Source organism: Diabrotica undecimpunctata, chromosome 7, assembly GCF_040954645.1.
Source record: "Diabrotica undecimpunctata isolate CICGRU chromosome 7, icDiaUnde3, whole genome shotgun sequence".
Classification (NCBI taxonomy): domain Eukaryota; kingdom Metazoa; phylum Arthropoda; class Insecta; order Coleoptera; family Chrysomelidae; genus Diabrotica; species Diabrotica undecimpunctata.
This window is the reverse complement of record NC_092809.1, coordinates 38,957,795-38,979,141: the sequence shown is the minus strand read 5'-3', so window position 1 is coordinate 38,979,141 and position 21,347 is coordinate 38,957,795. Positions and strand designations below refer to the sequence as shown.

At 33.2% G+C, this 21,347-nt stretch overlaps 1 protein-coding gene across 6 annotated transcripts in view; it reads right to left on the bottom strand.

Annotated features, from left to right (window-relative positions):
- Kif3C (Kinesin family member 3C) overlaps positions 1–21,347 on the bottom strand; it is a 141,546-nt gene that overhangs the window by 15,206 nt on the left and 104,993 nt on the right. For 2 of the 6 annotated variants that reach the window (XM_072537113.1, XM_072537114.1), the window contains exons 10-13: positions 16,531–16,818; positions 11,737–11,837; positions 1,291–1,385; positions 680–809 (exon numbers count right to left, since the gene is read on the bottom strand). In XM_072537113.1, the coding sequence (XP_072393214.1) occupies positions 680–809; positions 1,291–1,385; positions 11,737–11,837; positions 16,531–16,818 (614 nt within the window). The remainder of the gene's footprint in view (positions 1–679; positions 810–1,290; positions 1,386–11,736; positions 11,838–16,530; positions 16,819–21,347) is intronic. The other 4 variants (XR_011951374.1, XR_011951375.1, XR_011951376.1 and 1 more) reach the window with 3 other exon arrangements.

The window sequence follows — 21,347 nt, the reverse complement described above, 5'->3', positions numbered from 1 at the left end:
AAGGATCAGACAAAGCATGAACATAAAACACGATAGCTCAGATGAAATTCCAAATAATAAATGTGGAAAAAACATATACAAAGAATACCCAATCACAGTATTAAGCCGGAACTCAAAAATACTCAAAAATCAAAAGAGATGAGAAAGAATGGTCTAGAAGCAACTATTGGTGGCGCAACTAGTTGCTTTAGTCTAATAGGGTACATATAACATAATGCCCCAACTTGGTGGCGCCACCAGATCATGTTACCCGTCTGGTGGCCGGGTTCGGTCACCAGAACGACAACAATTTCTGGTGGCGCAACCAGTTGTCGTAATCTAATAGGTCGCATTTACTTAAATGCCTCGTCACGAACTGAGTCACTAGTGGTGCAACTTGGTGGCGCCACCAGTTGCCTTAAAGAAGAAGAACATCGATTTTTATTGCATAATAGACAATTTTAGACAACCTTCACAAAATCCTCGTCCGAAATGTAACGTTTAAATTAAAAAACTCGGTTAACACAATCTCGAATTGGTACTTATCCTGAAATGAAAAATCATAAAAACATCATCGTGAAAAATATTCCCGACTTCCGTCCTTTAATACCTATTTCCACACCAGTGTTATCATATCTCAAAATTTTGATAGCAAATCTCGTATGAGCAAATAAAACGTTGGTTTATGATATATTATTACCTTTCCAAGTTTGTATAACCGTTGCAGCGTCCAATTTTGCCGATTGTCTCAAAAGTTCATTGACCCTTTTTGTTGGTGGTTGAAAATAATTGCTGATAATATTTTCCCTCTCGATTCCGTCCATTCGCTGCTACAGGCATAAAATACACTCGAATTATTGTACTACACAAATATTTTCGACAAATATCTAATAAAATAGCAAGAGAAAAATTGAAGTAATTTTAGCTGTATTTCACTCTAGCTGGCTTTCTTTTGCGCAATCAATTTGCTAAGCTTATCTGGTAGAGCTGTATGTAAAAGGGATAGCTACTAAAGGTACGATCTAGTGTATACATTTAGGTTTTAAGCTAACAGTGCAAAAGTAAATCTTAAAGGAATTAGTACCTCATCGTTATAATAATACGGACTCGAAGTATTAGATTCGCTTGATGATATTCCATTGCCGTTCTGGTCTATACCATCATGCAGCGACATGCAAAATTAAAAGAAAAGCTTTAATTTTTGTATCATACAAGGCTATGAGTAATGAGCAATATTAAAAGATACCATTAGCCAAAATTATATTTAACATAAAAAAGCCAAACTGTTTTATATTTTACTTTAGCTGTCACCTTTAGTAAAGAATGGTTTACTGAGCTTTCTTCTTCTCTCATATCTTCGTCACTCTCTAAACGACCTGGAGCGGTCTGAATATCATACGTTCGTCCTATATTAATAGTGAATTTGTATAATTTTTCATATTTTACGAAAGTATTAGAAAATAAGGAACATAGCAAAATTCATGATGATAATTCAATGTAGATATGGTAACAGAACAAGGAATCTCGGAAAATATAAAGGATATGGGACCTTCTTCCTCTTATTGAGCCGTCTCCTTTCGAAGGTTGGTTATCCAAATGGTAATTGTAGCTTTGAAAACTACTGCATGAAATATTTCTACGGATGTGCGGTCAAACCATCTCCTCAAGTCTTTCACCCAAGAGTTCTGGCGTCTTCCTACGGCTCTTTTACTCGGTACTTTATCTTCCAATATGATTTGAAGTAATTAATATCTTTCCATCTCAACACGTGACTCACATATAATATTTTCCTCTCTTTGATTATTCTTAATAATTCTTTTTGTTTACTTACTAATGCGCTGAAGTACCTCATTTTTGGTAACTTTTGTGCCCATGGAATTTTGAGCATCCTCTTTATATACATTTCAAAGAAATTGGTTTTTATGGAAATATTACGAATGTTGATTCCAGCCAGTCTGATGGTTTAACTTTGTCATTTTAACTGTGTCATATATCTTATTGAATAGTGCTGTTATCTAGTCTATTTCTTTCGTTGTCTGCAATTAATTTAAGTACTTCGACGTTGAAATTGTCTCTACCGGTGGCTTTTCCGTTCTTCTGAGCTTTTACTGCATGAATCTGCTTCTTTGATTATTTCTGGACCTTTTATATTTATTCGATCATCTGTGGTGTGGATGGTGAAGAACAAGGTCTATCGTCATCAAATTTTCATCACTCCAGTTTGTCTTCTGTATCTATAATTATTTCGTTATTATTATTTGTTAATATTGTTTCATGCCTCTTTCTGTATCTACCTGCCATTTCTTTCACTTTTTTTATGGACTTTAAAGATGTCGTATCTTTCCTGAAGTTGTTCGATTTCTGTGAATTTTCTTGACATCCAGTCTTTATGTTACATTCTTTCTTTAGCTTCTCTGCACTTTCTCTAATGATTTTTTTTTGATTCGTTTGTATTCTATTGGGTTTGTTTTATGTTTTCGTCTTACGCCCATTGTTTTTTATTATCCTGATGTCTTCTTTTTGTATCTTTGTTATTTACGTTTTTAGGGCTGTCTATGTCACTTCAACGTCTGTCTGCACAGACAAGTTTTCGTAGATTTTATTTAGGTATTTCTTAAAATTGATATCGAGCAAAATCGAGTCAATTGGATCCCTAACAATTCTATCTTCTCTGTCTACAGGTGATATAGTGTATAGTCTTCTAGGATGTTTGAAGAAGGTGTTGGATATTAACTTGTTGTTCTCTACGCAGAATTGTACAAGTCTATCTCCTCTATAGTTCTTGGTACCAAGATCATATATTGTGTGCTTCAGCACCACGACCAATTTTTGCGTTGAAGTCACGCATGATCATCGTTACCTCGCCTCTTCATGCCAGTCGCATTATTTGATCTATGTTGTTATAACATTTTTCAAAATTTCAACATTGCTACTCTATTATTTAGAGGGATGAAGTCTGTGACTGACTGCGCAATTTTGTCCGATACTAATGTAGCCGTTCTATATTGATATTCTGGGTCTGTTTCTCCTGAATAATATATGTATTTATCTTTTGTTTTTTTTTTGCTGAATCAGGCATTCCCAAGATGTCTATTTTCATTCTTATCATCTCGGCTTTAGTGTTTGCCAGTTTCCCTGACACGAATAAGCTGTTTGTGTTTGCCATTTAGAATTATGGGAAATACAATGGGGGCGATTTTCTCTTTTCACGTTGCCCCATCACAGTACCACAGCCATTCAAAAATCATGCTTGTTGTAGTCTAATTTCAAGCCGGTCCACGATCATTTTCTTTGTGCATTAAGCTGGTACTGATAATCAGTGCTGCCCTTTACCCAAAAGGAATAGGAAATAGGTAACTAGATTTTGAAAGGATAAAGGAATGGTACATGATTTCTCTCAGTAAGAAATTGAGAGCAGAGCATGGCTCGCATATGCAGAGTCGCTCTATTGAAGTAGGCGTATTCTCTACCGAGATCGTAGAAAAGTGTCTACCCGCTATCCCTATATTGAATCACTAAATAAAAATATGACGCAATGATAGCGTACCTACGCAGATGATATAGTAGTACTTTTAAGACATCATTTAAATCTCCTACTTACTTGCCATAGACTTACCAAAAAACTAGTTAAACAAAATGCAAACCAAAACAAGAAGACGACCGCAAAGCTAAAGGGCAAGAGAATAGTAAAAATACACAAAGAAATAAAATAAACCATAAAAAGCAAAATATTCGAGTAGAAACATGGAATGTAAAAACATTATTATTGCAAAAAAAATTGGAAGAAGTAGCAAGACAACTAAAGAAATATCGAGTAGATATGGACAGGAGACGATTGCGCCGATGGTGCCCGTTATAATCCGGTATCGTTAAAGAGTCCTTTAAGCTAGGGGCACGATTATATAATTAATTAGGTGTACATATCTCAAACAAAAGTAAAATATGTTTTATACTTAGTAAATATAAGTCCCAAGTATATATTCTTTGGATAAATTCTTATATTTTATTTCCATTTTTAATCATGTAATCTAACCTATTTCATTTTTTAATGCATTGCAGTCGCATAAAGAAGACATTAACATATTACATCAACAAGAAAAGCGGTGCAATCATACCCAGGGATTACGGACCATCTGAGTTAGTTTGGCGCAATCGTGCCCTTAGCGGAACGTACTTCAGGTAAATTCGGCACAATTGTCCCATATCCGTATTGAGTGTATATATATATACATATATATATTTATATATATATATATATATATATATATATATATATATATATATATATATATATATATATATAATCAGATGGGGAATACAAGGCATCATTGACAAAAAGAAATACGGAATCTGGTACGCCAACGAGGATTAACAAGGGTATGAAGGAACAGCATTTATACTAGACAAGAAATAAGAAGAATAAATTGCCAAATTTGAAATGATTAATAAGCGGATTTTGTAAATCCAAATAAAAAATAAACTTACCAAAGTATACTTACCAACAGAGGCAGCAAATGCAACTGCAGAACAAACATTTTATGAAAAACTTGAAGAAGCATATGAAATAGGAGACTTCAATAGGTAAATTGGTAAAGAAGATTGATGTAAAGAAATAGTAGTAACTCAAAAAATACACAAGAGAAGAAACGATAATATCAAAATAATTTGCGATTTTGTAGTAGCTACCAACAAGCAGATAACCAGTACCATAGTTTAGCATAAAAATCGAAATTACATGGATGTTACCAGGCAAATCAGATCCTATAGCGGAGCCAATGTCGACTTAGATCACTTATTATTCAAAAATAAAAATAATATTTTAGTCGTCAGAGTCGTCAGAGACGGAAACGCCACTGATCCTAAAAAAACCATACAAATAAGCTAAATTTTGCTGAGAATGTAAATTTTGAGACACCAAAAAAGATTCAAAAAAGTTTTCCCCTAACCCCTCCACACGAAGGGGTGACAACGGAAAAAATCGATTTACCAAGAATCTGTACACCGTAGAAAAAAAATGTTTTAAACAAGAAATGTAGCTGAGATAATTAAAAAAAATTGTATTAGCACTTTTTGTGTAGAATGAACCGTTTTGTCCGAAACAACGTTTGGAGCGACCAGCAATTTTAAATATCAGTTACGCTCGCGAAATAAATTTTTTAAATGAAATTTGTATCATCATCATTCTGGCTTTACAACCCTGCGTGGGTCCTAGCCTCACCAAGAATTTCTCTGCAGTCGTCCCTATCCATCGACTTCCTCCGCTAAGCACATATTTCCATATTTCCCATCGCATAATTTTGCGGTATCAGGTTCCTGGTATATTCTATAAAGTTTGAAGTTGTATCGTCTTCTCCATACTCCATTGTCATTCACTGCTCCATAGATTCGCCTTAGCACCTTTCTTTGTTCTTGTTCTAGTCCAGGTCTCTAAACCATATGTTAAGACTGGGCGTATTATTGTTTTGTAGAGTTTTATTTTTGTAGTTCTCGATAGAGTTGTGGATTTAAGGAGGAGATTGAGTCCAAAATAGCATCTGTTGGCTGTGAAAATTCTGCGGTTTATCTCTGCGGTAGTATTATTTTCAGTGTTAAGGAGCGCTCCCAGGTATACAAATTCGTTCACTGTTTCGATGACGCCGTTTTCTATAACAAGTGGTCGTAGGATTTGTAACTGCGTGTTTATTTTCATATACTTGGGTATATATACAAGGTGTTAAATAATTAAACGTTGCGCAATTTTTGCCATTTTTTACGATTTTCATGAGTAATTACTATTTAAATCGGAATAAGCCACAATTAAAGGTTAAAGAAAGTTTATTAACGTTTCAATTTTCACTTCGGAAATCGTTCTTAAAATACAAACATTAGTAAATTAAAGAGGTTAGTCTTTGTATGTGGGTATATTTTATTTTATAAAAACCCTTAAAAGGGCAACATTACAAGCACGAACGTTTTCGGAACAACTGTTCCATCATCAGGTTAAAATACCTAAAATAAGTATAAACCATTTAATTACAGCAAACGTGGTTTAAAATTTTGACTAAGGTTAAAAACAATAAAATGGTTATACTTACAGGTTACCATGCCTGAGCCACCAAAATATTTGGGTAAAAACCCTTTAAAATGAAAAATGTTACCAAAGATTGTACATGATGTTGATAATATTATTAGTAAATTAAACAAATTTTGTTTTTTTTGTTACTTGGTGAAAAATTCTTCTAATAATTTAATTTTATCTGACTCATTTATATTGACAATTCAGACATACATTATACATTTTAAAGTAGACGACTTTCAAATGATATTGCCAATATTGTTGAGTTGCGTTGCTGGGACGACTTTACTTGTAAGATAGTTCATTCGTTTACATGAAATCAACTTTAATTTGAGAATATTTGTCAGAAAAAATCATAGCATGTAATTCATACGTAGCATAACATAAATGATGTATCTTCTATATGTTACTGACTTACTAATACTGGTACTTTCCTTTTAATAACTTCCTCTTTTAATATGGGTAACCAAATCCTACTACATTCTGCCGAGGAATTTGCGACACAATTGGTCTCATTTGGCATAATTAGAGCCGCTTCTTTTATTTTTTTTTACCATCCGTTTCTTTTAGGACTATATTTGAATCATTTCATTGAACCCTATGTTCATTATTATTAACTGTGGTAATGGATAAAAATCAATATGAAAACAAAATTAAAGATATAATAATAAACGGACCTTATACAAAATTAACAAAGGATCCAACAAAGCCTTTGGAAAACAGAATATATAGAACTTTATTGAAGTTTAAAGATTGTTTAACAAGTTATCAGAGAAGATTAATTACACCTCATTACAGTAAGACCCCTCATTTTTATGGAGTACCGAAAGTTCATAAAACGAATATACCACTTAGACCCATTTGTAGTACTATGAATTCTTCTTGTAGTGAACTATCAAAATTTTTATTAAATATTATACCACTATTTGCAAATAAAAATGACACATTTATAAAAAATACACAACATTTTTTAAAAAAATTATCAATTATTGAATTTAATTCAAATAATACTTTGGTAAGTTTTGACATAAATAGTTTATTTACGAATGGGCTATTAGATAAGACTTTAAATATAGTCAACACAAAATTAGAGAGTGATGATACATTAGCAACTAGAACAAGAATAAACATATCAGCCATAATGGAGTTATTAACAATATGTATTGGTAATACATATTTTCAACTAAATAATGAATTCTATAAACAAAATTTTGGTCTAGCAATGGGCTCTAGTTTATCTCCATTATTAGCCGAGATATTTATGGACGATTTTGAAACAAATATTATTTCTAAACAAAATTTAATACCCACAGTATGGTGGAGATATGTATGTAGATGATGTATTCTCAATATGGTCTCATGGATCAGAGTTGTTGGACACATTCCTGAATGACATAAACGATAAAGAAGAGACAATAACATTTACCATGGAAAAGGAATATAATAACACACTACCTTTCCTGGATGTTTTAATCTCTAAGAACGATACTGGATATGAGACTCAGGTGTATAGAAAACCAACACACACCAACAGATATTTAAATTGCAAATAAAATCACAATATTAATATTAAAAAGGGAATCATTAAATACTTATACGATAGTGCCAAAATTGCTTGTTGTAACGAAAATTCGTTCTTGGAGGAAAAACATTTGTTAACATTTGTTTTATTAAAAAATAATTATCCTTTATCGTTTATAAATAAGGAATTTTCAACAATCGACCGAATAGAACAGAACAACTTAGAACTAGATGCTTCAGCATATACAAGGAATAATACGAGGAAAATAACAATACCATACATAAAAGGATTATCAGAAAAACTTAAAAGGATAGGAAATAAATTCAACATTTCAACAACATTCAAAACAACAAACACATTGAGATCTATTTTGTCTAAAACCAAACCTAACAATGAACAAGACAGGACAAAGAATTATATTTATAAAATACCTTGTGAATGCGATCAGTTTTATTTAGGTGAAACATCAAGGCCATTCAATGTAAGAATAAGTGAACATCAATCTTATATTAAAAATAGAGAATTTGATAGATCTCAAATATGTAAACACGCATGGAATAATAAACATAGGGTTCAATGGAATGATTCAAATATAGTCCTAAACGAAACGGATGGTAAAAAGAGAAAAATCAAAGAAGCGGCTCTAATTATGCTAAATGAGACCAATTGTGTTGCAAATTCGTGAGCAGAATGTAGTAGGATCTGGCTATCCATATTAAAAGAGGAAGTTATTAAAAGGAAAATACCAGTATTAGTAAGTCAGTAACATATAGACGATACATCATTTATGTTTTTTAAATAAAAAACATATAAAATCATAATTTGGTGTTTATTGAAAATAAACTAAATGCACTACCAAATACTTACCATGTCGGGATAGTATTATGAGGTTTTTTTCCTGGTTTTTCCCTCATAATTTACTATGTAATCACTAACAGGAGAGTTTTACTGTCACCATGACATGTGTTTGTCTTTTTAAAGACGAATTACAAGCTATGATTTTTTCTGATGGATATTATCAAGTTAAAGTTGATTTCATGTAATCGAATGAACTATCAATAAAGTCGTCCCAGGAACGCAACTCAACAATATTGGCAATATCATTTTAAAGTCATCTACTTTAAAATGTATAATGTATGTCTGAATTGTCAATATAACTGAGTCAGATAAAATTAAATTATTAGAAGAATTTTTCACCAAGTAACAAAAAAACAAAATTTGTTTAATTTACTAATGTTTGTATTTTGAGAACGATTTTCGAAGTGAAAATTGAAACGTCAATAAACTTACTTTAACCTTCAATTGTGGCGTATTCCCAATAAAATAGTAAATACTTTAAAATGCCACAAGAAAATAGCTTCAGTGTATCACTTTAATTGACCGGTCACTATGGAATTTCCATTGCTAGAGCCTAATCCTTAAAACCTACAGCATGAAATTTCGATTTTGAGTTTTGAAATCAAATATGAGGCATTTGAAATATGCCTAAGAAACGCTGAATTTTAAACTTTCACATTACAAACAATCTAAAACGTTTTAAACTCATTCTTTTCCATTACACAAGTACATTTTTTAAAACTACAAACAACTTCACCTATAAACTCCACCTAATGCCGGCTTCGTGAAAGCATTTTTCGTGACGTAAGACATAAAAGTTTCTTAGGCATATTTCAAATGCCTCTTAGCAGATTCTTTTTAAACCGATTTTTTCCGCTTTACCCCTTCGAGGGGGTTTTAGGAGGAAGCCTGAAGGTAGAAGTGGAAAAATTTTTGAATCTTCTTTGGGGTCCTAAAATTGACATTCTTATCAAAATTTATCTTGTTCGTATAATTTTAGAGGTCAAATCTCTGACGACTGGACTATAATATAAGACTGGACTATAATATATGGACTATTATATAAGAAGAAAGACGACAAAGCAAAAACCGACCATGGAAAATAAAACATTTGGAAGAAGAAAGCAAAAAAGTGTAAGAAAAACATACATAAGAAAAACATAACCTAGACGAAGACTAAAAATAACACCAATAGAAGATAGTATAGGAGACGAATGGTTACAAATCCAAGAGGCAGTAGTTAAAACCGCAGAAGAAACAATGGCATTAAGAAAGAATAAAAATAAAAATGGTTGGTTTGGAAAAGGTTGTGATGAAGCTATTACAGACAAACAGCATTACCATGAAAAAAGTAGAATTGCAAAGAATATAGGAAAAATTAAAAGGGAACAGTGGTTAGGAAATTTAATAGAAAGCATTGAAAATGGACACATATTCAGAAAATCAAAAACGGCAGCTCAAACAAGATTAACAGAGTAGACGGAGAGCCCTTAGTTACCAAATACTGTGAGCGAATTAGCTGGTAAGTATAAGAGAAATTAATCTTAAAAGAGAATGAAACAAAAAAATGATGAACGGAGTACGGATAGAAATGGCGATTGAAGAAACAACTACATTAAAGATCTTATGTCATCATCTATATGTATATCATATCATCTATACTTATGTATCTCTACATAGATCAAAATGCATCTACTGTTCAGTGGCGGCTGGTGTGGTAAAATTTTGGGTAGGCCAAGCCAGCAAATTACATATAGCTATGTGTAATCAGTGACGGATCCAGAGGGAGGGGTCACAGGGTCATGACCCTCCCCCTAACTAATTTTTTAATGATTTCTCTGTTAATTTTAACTTCTGCGATTTTAATTTTTGCGATTTTTGATTTTTCATCTAGCAAATCGCGAACACAAAACGCACTCTTCTGTACATCCTTAAAGGACAGGAAATTACTTAAATGTTCCTTGCAACTGGAATGATTTTTTAAGAAGGCAGACATATTTTTTAAATCAAAGTATCCTTCACAATTCCATGCACATTTCTTATTAGAAAATAACAAACACGGCCAACAATATAGTCAATATACGCAATGTTGGAGTAGGCCTTTCATTCATAATAATTTTTTTTCTATCAATTTCAGTTCTAGATAATGGCGATTCCAATAGTGAAGCAACAATGTTCAAACACTCACTACTAACATTCCTATTACTGCAACCCAGTAAAGCGTCATAAAAACTCATTTTTATGTATCAGTTATAAAACAATCTCACATATATAACTTGCATACAATCAGGCGATATAGAAATCACGCAAATGTGATTTTTTTTCTTCAAATTTTACCAATTTTTTTAAATTTATTTGGGCAACCGTGCACTTGTTTGCAATTGTGTTGTTTGTTTAAAAATATGTTACAATTACAGATTATGTTACATATTTTTTATCATAATTTAAAAGAAAATTTATATTACAATTCGATAATTACGTTACAAAAACGATGGTCGGTGTAGGCCCGATCGTCTGGTGCCTAAACAGCAAGCATAAACACGACAATATAAATCGTTGTCCGGCAAGCTGCCTAACTTCAAACGCTTTTTGTACGGGGATCTTATGTGAGCTGGGTCGGCCAGTTCCGATCGGGCCTATTAATGATATTTAAAATGTCTGAATACGATTCGATGCTTTCTGTGGTAATATAATAACATAGTTGTTTTAACGGACGCTAATGTATTGAGTAATTTAGTACATTTAAAAGTTATTTACATGCATTAACATAATTTTTGAATATATGTTTTTCAATTTTAAAGCTCTTAAAATTATTGGGTAGGCCCGGCCTATCCTTCCTAGCCCCAAAAGCCGCCACTGCTACTGTTATGGATTTGAATATCCCACAGAGAAGGTAAAAACCAAATCGCGAGACCTTTCAGGCCGTCAACATACACAAACGTGTAAACGATGTGAAGAGTCGTGGAGTATTAAACAGTACATTGCATCATGAACTCTAATAATACTATTAAAACTTAACATTAGCAATGTACTCCTTGCCATTCTCAATAAAAGCATACTTGAATTCTTTTGTACATAATTTTCTTCCGGAGTCTCTCTGGGGTATTCTTTCCACTTCTCCAAATCAGACCAGTTTTCTCAACATCACAAACTTAACCATATTAACTAAAGTAATTTAGTAATAGTAACTACGTAACCTTTCGGCATTACTAACAAAAGTTTAAAGTATCAAACGATTTCTGTCCAGTGTCTGACTTTTAAAATAGTTTTACTAGATTGACGTCTTCAACAAAGAAAATAATATTAAACGAAACGAGTAAATTAATAAATAAAAAATACTCACCGGGTGGAGGTAACCTAGTTCTTGGTATAACCAAATCGGGAAGTTTATATTTTTGGGAATCCTCTAACCATATTGCCTGTTCCTTTATCGCTTCTAAATCGCTAAGAATAAAAACGTTATTTGGTTATTTGATATAAACAATTAACAGGATAATATGGTACCCATAAAAATGTCACAACTCACAAGATTGACTAGAAATAAAAACAGATAATAAATAAGTTCCTAATATTCACGAAAACTGGATTTTGGTATTATTAAACGATAAAAAAACGGCAAAATATGGTCAAAAATTGTAACACAAACGATGAACAGCGTTTAAGGTACGCTAAACGAACGAAAACGCGTTGCTTAGAATCGGATGATATGTGGGCGTAGTTTTGTGAATCGTTCTTACTAGTACATAAACAAAAGAAACAATTGAAAAGAGGAAAAAAGGAGATGATAGCTACTAGTGCTAAACCAGAAATATAAGATAAACAATACAATGCAAAAAAGGACGCCACTTTGTCTTTTTTTTTAGAGTAACCAAGGAAAACTCAAAATCAAAATACTTATAGAAACAAACAACAGCAAACAATCACACCTACCTTGTATGTTCGTTAAGCAAACCTGTTAGTATTTATTTATAAGTGGTCGAAGAGAAAAGAAGATTGTTAGAGAAATCAAACAATATTGATCAATATATGCAAAAAATTACGAGTACATACCCCATTAAAAAACACTAACAATGCGCTGACATTAAGTACATGAAATTTTGTGTGAGTGTGTATGCGGGTGTGTGTGTGTCGTTGGAAATATGACTGCGGATTACTAGATCTACATGAGATGTTGAAAAAAAAATGTATAAATGACCACAAGTGTTTTTCTCTCTGCATAGATCACCTTCATTGAAATATTCAGCACAGAAATTTAATCTGCCTTTGCAGGATGCATAAAAAAGATAAAAATATTGTCTCGCGGCTTGTTTAATATACAAATTGCAATTAAAGATCGCCTATTCTGCACTGAATTAATCTTTACGTTTGATTTATCTTTTATTGACTGGACTGGACATCCAACGTCTATACAAGTTTGTAACCGATATGCAAATGACCGAGACACATTTCTTAATATTTGTAAGTCAATATTATTAAAAGCTTTTCTTATTCTATTTTTCATATCATCTGGCGTTGTTGTTAGAGGCTTCTGGTACAGAAGGTTTTTTATATAGCCCCACATAAAAAAATCAGTTTTGACAATTCCGGTGATTGTGGTGGCCAAACACTTGATCCTCTTCTGTCTATCCATCTTGCAGGAAATTATTATTTAGGTGATTGTAAGGCAATGTGATGAACTGGAACACCGTCGTGTGAAAACCACATTATTTGGCGAATATTAAAGTGAAAGGAACATTTTGCAGTAGTAATGGCAAATGATTATTCAGAAAATCCAGATATATGGTAGCATTCACACGGCCGTCAAAAAAATATTGGCCAATCGCATAGTCCCCGACAATACTACCCCAATCATTTATAGACAACCTGGTTTGACCGTGACTTAATAAAGTAGGAATTGCTTGATGCATGGTAATAAACATTATGCCGATTCACTGTTCCATTTTTGTGAAATGTAGCCCCACCTTAATAAAGCACACAATCGAAACAAAAATGCAAACCATTGACAAAAAGCTAATCTGCGAAGTTTGACTAATGTCATGTTGATGTGATTTTATTTTATTCATATGAAACTGACCCAGTGCGAACCAAAAGATTCATTAATTTTCAAAAAGCTCTTATGTTTGCCTTCCTCCGTTGAGGATATCGCTGTTGGTATATTCTGGATGCAAGTAGGCAATTTCTCGAACTTTCTCTTAAAACCCGATCATATTGTTAATTCTTCAACAGAAAAATTTATTTTTAAAACTAAAGACAAGCCATATAGATCGATTAAAAAGGCAATAATATGAAAACTGTCATTTTTTCAAAGCCTTCTGTTTTACCTTTGTTAACTGATACAAGTGGCCTTTTACCTATTAATAATAAATTGCTCATCACAATCGACAGTTATAAATCTTTTACTAAAAACTTCATGGCTTAGAATAGGTTGATATAACAGTAATCTAAAACGGTTCATCATCATCATTGGTGCTACAGCCCTATAAAAGAGCCTCGACCTTCCCAAGTCTATTACGCCAGTCAGTTCTATCCATTGCCAACTAACTGTTGCCAGTTTGCTGCGCCTATTTTTCTACCATCCTCATCTACACCATTCCTCCATCTGAGTTTTGGCCTACCCCTACTTCTACTTCCCACAGGCTGTGACATAAGGATTCTTCTAGGAGGGTTGTTCTGCTGTGATCTTGCCAGATGTCCTGCCCATCTTAGTCTTTCTGTTTTTATAAGGGATACTACGTCTTTACCACCAAATATATGTTTATCTGTTTATCTGTGATATATCTCGTAATTGTACCTCCTTCTCCAAATACCATTTTCACAGATGCCACCGAATATTCTTCTCAAGATCCTTCGTTCAAATATAAGCAGGAGGTTTTCATCTGCCTTGGAAATCGTCCATGTCTCAGACCCATATGTCAACACTGGTTGTATAAGGGTTTTGTATATGGTTATTTTTGTTTTTTGGCTTAAGTTTCTGCTTTTCATATGTCTACTCAGTCCAAAATAGCATTTGTTTGCTAGGATTATTCTTCGCTTGATTTCTTCCATCATGGCATTCTCCTTGGTGATCAGGGAGCCTAAGTATGTGAATTTGTCCACCACTCAAAGGTAGAGTTATCAACCGTGAATTGGTGGCCGATGTTTCTGGCTCTATTATTGGGTGTTGATGCCATTATCTTAGTTTTCTCCTCATTTACTTGCAGGCCCATATTTTTTGAGGCATTTGACAAGGTGGTATACATTTCTTCTAGCTTGCGTGTTGTGCGGGCAACTAGGTCAACATCATCTGCATATGCCAAAATTTGGGATGATTTATTAAAAATGTTTCCTCTCTTGTCTATTTGGGCATCCCTGACCGCCTTTTCCAGAGCTATGTTGAAAAGAAGACACGCCAGCGCATCTCCCTATCACAGCCCAACATGCGTTTCAAATGCATGTGATTATTAGCCCTGTATTTCGACTTTGCAAACAACTTTACGCATTGTAGCCTTAACCAATCTTATCAGTTTATCGGGGATGTGGAATTCATCCATGGCTTCATACAATTTATTTCTTAGGACACTATCATAGGCCGATTTAAAATCTACGACAAGATGGTATGTATCGATATTGAATTCATTGGTTTTTTTCAGTATTTGCTTAGCACAAAGATCTGGTCTGTTGTTGATCGACCAGGCCTAAAACCACTTTGATATTCGCCAAGAAGCTCCTCTGAATATGCACTCAGGAGACCATATAAAATACTCGAAAATATTTTATATGCTGTATTAAGGAGGGTTATTCCCCTGTAGTTTCTACATTCCAATTGATCACCCTTTTTATGTAGCTGGCAAACGATCCCAATAGACCTGGGATTTGTTCCTCATTCCAGGCTCTCAGTATGATTATATATATATATATATATATATATATATATATATATATATATATATATATATATATATAATTAGAGCATCTCCACATTTAATAAATTCCTCGGGTATACCATCACTTCCTGGAGATTTATTAATTTTTAGGGGTTTTATTGCATCCCGTACTTCTTGAATTGATGGAGGCTCCAATGGTGTATTGTTGCTTGCTCCTGGGGTGGTTGATTTGGATCTTCTACTTCGATAGTAAGTAGTTCTTTATAGTGTTCCACCCACCTTTTCAATACTTCTTTTGTATTGAGTATATCCTCCTTATCCTTACATAGTCCGATCCTTGGTTTAAATTCTCTTCTTGCTTTATTTAGATTTCTATAGAATTTTCTTGTTTCAATTTCCTTTTTTAATGCCTCAAGTTCTTCCAATACTCTATTTTCATAAGTTCGCTTTTTTCTCCGATGGATGTACTTCTCTTCTCTTCTGAGATCTTTATATCTTTGTTCTTTTTCTCGGGTTCTTCTTTGCTGCATCAGTTTATATGCATTGTTCTTTCTTTTTGTAATGTCCTCGCACTCAGCGAGGACATTACAGTAATCTAAAACGGTTACATTTTTTTATAGCTGCATAAAAATGAAAGAGTATTAATATTAATACATAATAATAAATGAAATTTTTTTTTGTTAAAATTTTATTAATATTAAAATAAAATATAGAATGGTAGATTTAAAAATATGAGAAAATCGTAATTTTCTTTTGTAGTTCACCCTGTATAAGAATATTTAGCAATGACTTATGTTAAACTTAATTTAAAAACTGGAACATATTGTTTACCTTATTATGTTAAACGAATACTTATTTATTTATTCCTTATTTACATACAGTGTGTTTATTTCATATCGATTTACAAATGGTCATGACTCGTTAAATTCCCTATACTGTCAACATTCTCATCTCAAAATTTCTGTCTCAACAGAAATAATGAGAGGAATCTAAATATGACAAAACATACAGAAATTGTATGTTTGGTTTACCACGTAATTATTAATCACGCTGTAGAATTCGACATATTAGCCAAGCATGGAGAATATCATTGCCTACATTTTTTCCAACAACTTTTTTGAAATGGAATTAACGACCAATCTCGCACAAAAAACTCACTCTGTATATTCTTAACTTGTTTTTAGATACAAAATTGGAAGCTTTAATACATAATCGATAATTCTTAAGTTGCAAAAGTATTTTTTAAGGTTACATTCTAAACTTTTCTACTGTACCTGTAATTACACTCCTTTTTGAGAGTTCCTACAAGTTTATCGGAAATTTGGCTCATTAGTTTATTATTTCGGTCTTGTTTTCGTATCGTTTCCAGGTAGTCTTGTCTCTCGCATTCGAATTCGCTTTGAATATCGCTAATTTCCTTCTCCATTATTTTCACTTTGTGCCTGTACTTCCTAAGAACGTCGGTTTTTAGATGGAGCTCCTGACTTATGTCCCTGTATTGATTATGGAGCAGTTCTCTATCTTCGTTCATTTCAATTTTGGCCAGTAAATGAGCAATAACACTGAAAATATACAAATTTTAAATGGCAAGGTAAAAATAATTATTTGTGAACGATACCAGTTATTAGACTTAACATATGACTTACATCATGAAACAGCTCATAAAATTTGTAATTGATGCAATAATTTCACCTCTTACCTCTTATATTTCCAGATAATTTGAACGTATGGCCAATTCAACGTCAACCACGCAAATGTGCTTAAAGTTGGTTTCTATTTGGCTTAAATTTTACAATCGTATTCTATACTATAAAATATGATGATTTACCAAATTTCAACTTTCTATTTCCAGACTGGCGGTCTATATAGGTAATTCAATTTTTTCCAAGAATTTTTTTTCCCATATTTATCATTTTTTCTTAAAAATAAGCACAGCTCTTCTATCAGAGGATGAAATGGTATTATAATCACTTGAATGGCCAAATCCCCATTTTTTTTTTCAAAATTTTACGTCTTTTTTGACAGTTTTCTGCAATTTATCATTATTTTCTCAACCCAAATACAATTTTTAATATAGGTCACAAAATTTTACATAAAATAGTCTATTTTAATCTGATATTTCAGCAATTAATTAGATGTCTTGATTAATTGAAAAAAAATATTGCATTGCAATTTTCACAATTGTAATTTTCTTCTTCTTCTAATGGCGCTACGACCCTTTGTGAGTCTTGGCCTGCTTAACAATGTTTTTTCATTCTGCCCTGTCGGATACTTTCCTTCGCCACTGCCTGATGTTCATGATTTTAAGATCCCTCTATACGTCGTCTATCCATCTTTTACGGGACCTTCCTCTTATTCTGTTTCCTTGGGGCTTCCATCTCTGAACTACTTTTACAGCTCGATTATCTGGCATTCTTTCTAGGTGACCAAGCCAGTTTAGTCTTTGTGACTTTACAAATCTAACAATATCTGCGCTCTGCATTAGTTCATCCAGCTCGTGATTCATTTTAATCCTCCACGAACCATCGCTGCATTTGGTTGGTCCAAATATCTTCATAAGTATTTTGCGCTCAAATATTCTCAGTTGATTTTCATCAGTGGTTGAGAGGGTCCACGTTTCACATCCATATGTGACCACTGGTCTAATTACCGTTTTGTAGATTCTAAGATTACACTCACGATTCAGTAACTTACTTTTCATTAAGTCTTTGTATGCATTAAAGCACTTATTACCGCTAAGAATTCGTGCTTGTATTTCTTGACTGATGTTGTTGTCATTTACTATTGAGCCTAGGTAGGGAAAAGTGGAGGCGTATTTGTAGGTATGGTTGTCTACCTTCAGATTCTCATGTTGATTCGATTTTGTGCACTCCATATATTTTGTTTTGCTTTCATTTATATATAGACAAAACGTAGCAGCTTCTGCTTTCAGTTCTATAACTTTTTCGCTTAATACCCTTTTGTTGCGGCTTATTATGGCAACATCATCCGCATATGCGCATATTTACATTGATCTTCTATTAATACAGCCGTTTATAACAACAGCTTCTAAAGTTAGATTAAAAAGTGTTGTTGATAAGGCATCACATTTTCAATATCAAAGCCCTGAGTCATATCTCCATCTATTCTCAACATAGCTTTGAAACCCTCCAGAGTCATTCGTATAAGTTTAACCAGTTTATTAGGTATCCCTAACATGGATAGTTGCTTTAACATCTTTTGTCGATCTACTCCATCAAACGCCTGTTTGAAATCGATATACAAGTTGTAAATAGGTATGTTAAATTTAACATATTTTTCATGTATACCTCTTAACATATGTGTTTGGTCTTATAGTTGACCTCTTTCCTGATAATATCTTGTAGACGACATTTAAAACTGTTATGCCCCTATAATTTTTGCAGAGTCATTTGTCTCCCCCTTTGTACATAGGAGGTATGATTCCTACTTTCCAATCTTCTGGGATGGCTTCTAGTGTCCATATGCGGTCGATTAGTTTATGGATACGCCTCCATAGCGCATGTCCACCATTCTTTATCAGTTCTGCAGTTATTCCATCTGTGCGAGGGGCTTTGTTATTTTTTAAATGTTTTAAGACGTTTATCGTTTCTTCCAATGTTGTTTGCTCAACTAGTTGTTCTGCTGTGTGGTGAATTATTTCTTTATCTTCATTTTGTTCTTTTTCTGAGTTTAACAGCTTTTGAAAATGCTCCTTCTACATTTTCATTATATCCTCTTTCTTGCTGATAATTGCCCCATTTTGTCTTTGCAAACTGTTGATCTTGTCATGGATCCTTGAGTGTATTGCTTGGTTTTCTTGTAAAATTTTATAGTATTTTTTCTGTTATTATAATCTGTAATTTGTTGCATTTTTTTATTCAACATTTTTCTCTTTTTCCTTCTACATATTTTCTTTGCATCTTTTCTGAGTTCTTCATATGCCCTTCTATTCAATCGGGAATCTCTTTGCAGACATTTCTGTCTAGCTATATTTTTGCTATTTATTGCTTGTTGGCAATCTTGGTCAAACCATTCCTCGTTTCTTTTGCTTGAGGTTTCACCTAATGTTTCCTTTGCCATATTTGTAATTGTCGTTTGGATAACATTCCATTCTTCTTTAATGTTGTTTTGTTCTCCTCTTTCATTTAATATTACTTTTATTTTCTGCTGGTACTCATTCTTCTTTTTAGGATTTTTAAACATATATGTATTCCATTTTCTTTGTTTGGCGCCTTTCTCTTTTCTTACCATTGATATTCTTTGTTTTATCTTCGATATAAGTAAGAAATGGTCCGAATCGCAATTTGAGCCTCTCTAAGTTCTAACATCCGTTACGGAGATTGCCCACCGCTTAGATATTAATATGTGATCAATTTGAATAAATTTTGTATTTGATACAATTGTAATTTATTAGTTGTAAATTATTACACCTGCGAAATAATACAAAATAAATTACTAATGCTTTATATTTATTTAATCTTTTCCCTGAAATTTTAGTTTACACGCAAGAATTATGTGTCATCGAAAAAAGCCAAAAATACCAAAAAAGAGTTATTAATATTTATTTTAATATAAAGGCCATTCAAAGGCCATATGCTTGAAAAATAAGAATTATTAATGATTAAAAATTATTTGCGAGTAGGAAAATTTTAAATACCGCACTCAATGGCTCACTGTTCCACTGAGCATGACTTAGGGGAGACTTACCCAGTACCGGACACTGCTAAGTTTTTGTGTGTTTCCGATAAAGTTCGCTAAATAGCAGGGTTATGCGCTTTAGCGGGAACAGTTTTACAACTTAGGTTCACTGTGCAGGCGGCAGTCATTTTGTGTCAGTCTTATAGTAACAGTGGGTGGAGAATATATTTTTGTCACAGTGACGGTTTTGCCAACCTAACTTTGAAGCTTCTAAACTGTGATGCCTGGTAAGTAGATTTTATTTTCTTATAGTCTGTGTTAATGCTACTTACATAGCCTAGAGGTAATTGATATTTAATTACAAACATTAGATTGTAAGGAAAACATTAAATCATCTCCCAACCACGATTTACCAGTATCGAACAGTCATGAATTGCCAAGAACGGGACACTAAATATTGTGTGCGAGCTCACGAATTCTTTTTTTTCTTTCCAGGTACATTTAACACGATGACGAAAGAGAAAAAAAAAACGGTGTTTGGTCAGAATACTCGATGAAAATGACAATTAAGTATTTGAAAACAAAATGACTATTAGACAAGCTTCTTTTCATTTTTCTGCCCCAAAGAGCACGCTGGCGGACAAGATGGCGACGTGGATATGAAGCCATTTATGGGTTATTATAAGAAGAAATTTTCTGAATAGATATAAATCAAATTAGTTGAGTATTTAATAGATTTAGACAACAAGATGCCTATGAACAAAAAAGAGTTTTTAAGATTTGCTTTTGAAGTTAGCTGAGCACTTAAAACTTTCGTAAAACTAAAGTATTTAACTGCGAGAAACGGGAGTTTCTGTGGTCCATGATAATGCCTCAATGAGAGAGACAGAAATGTAACTGTGCTACTATCTATCAACGCGACAGGTGATGTATTTTACCTCCATTATTTGTGTATTGCTCGAGTGAATCCCACTAAGAAAAATTCGGCTGTTTTGATACTTGATGGCTACAGTTCTCATAAGGAACTGTAACTAATTATATATGCGAAAGACCACAATGTTCGCATGATAAGTCCACCCCCTCACACCACCCACAATCTTCAGCCTCTTGACCAAGCAATAATGACACCCTTCAAGGCTGCGTACAATGAGGCTTGTGCAAAGTGGATAAACCAATATCGGCCGCTTAAAATAACTCAAAAAGACATTGCTGGATTGGTTACAGCAACTTTCCAAGCTATTTGTAGGATGGAACTTGCAAAGTCTGGGTTTACCTGTACTGGTTTGTACCCTTTAAAGAAGACCTTTTTACAGATTTAGACTATCTTGATACAGCTCACTTTTCTGAAGACAATGAAGCTTTCTACAAAACAATACCTTCATCTGGACCATCATTGGCTGTAAACGACAGGTTTGATGAAGCTTTATCTACCTCTTCTAAAAAACCACTAAAA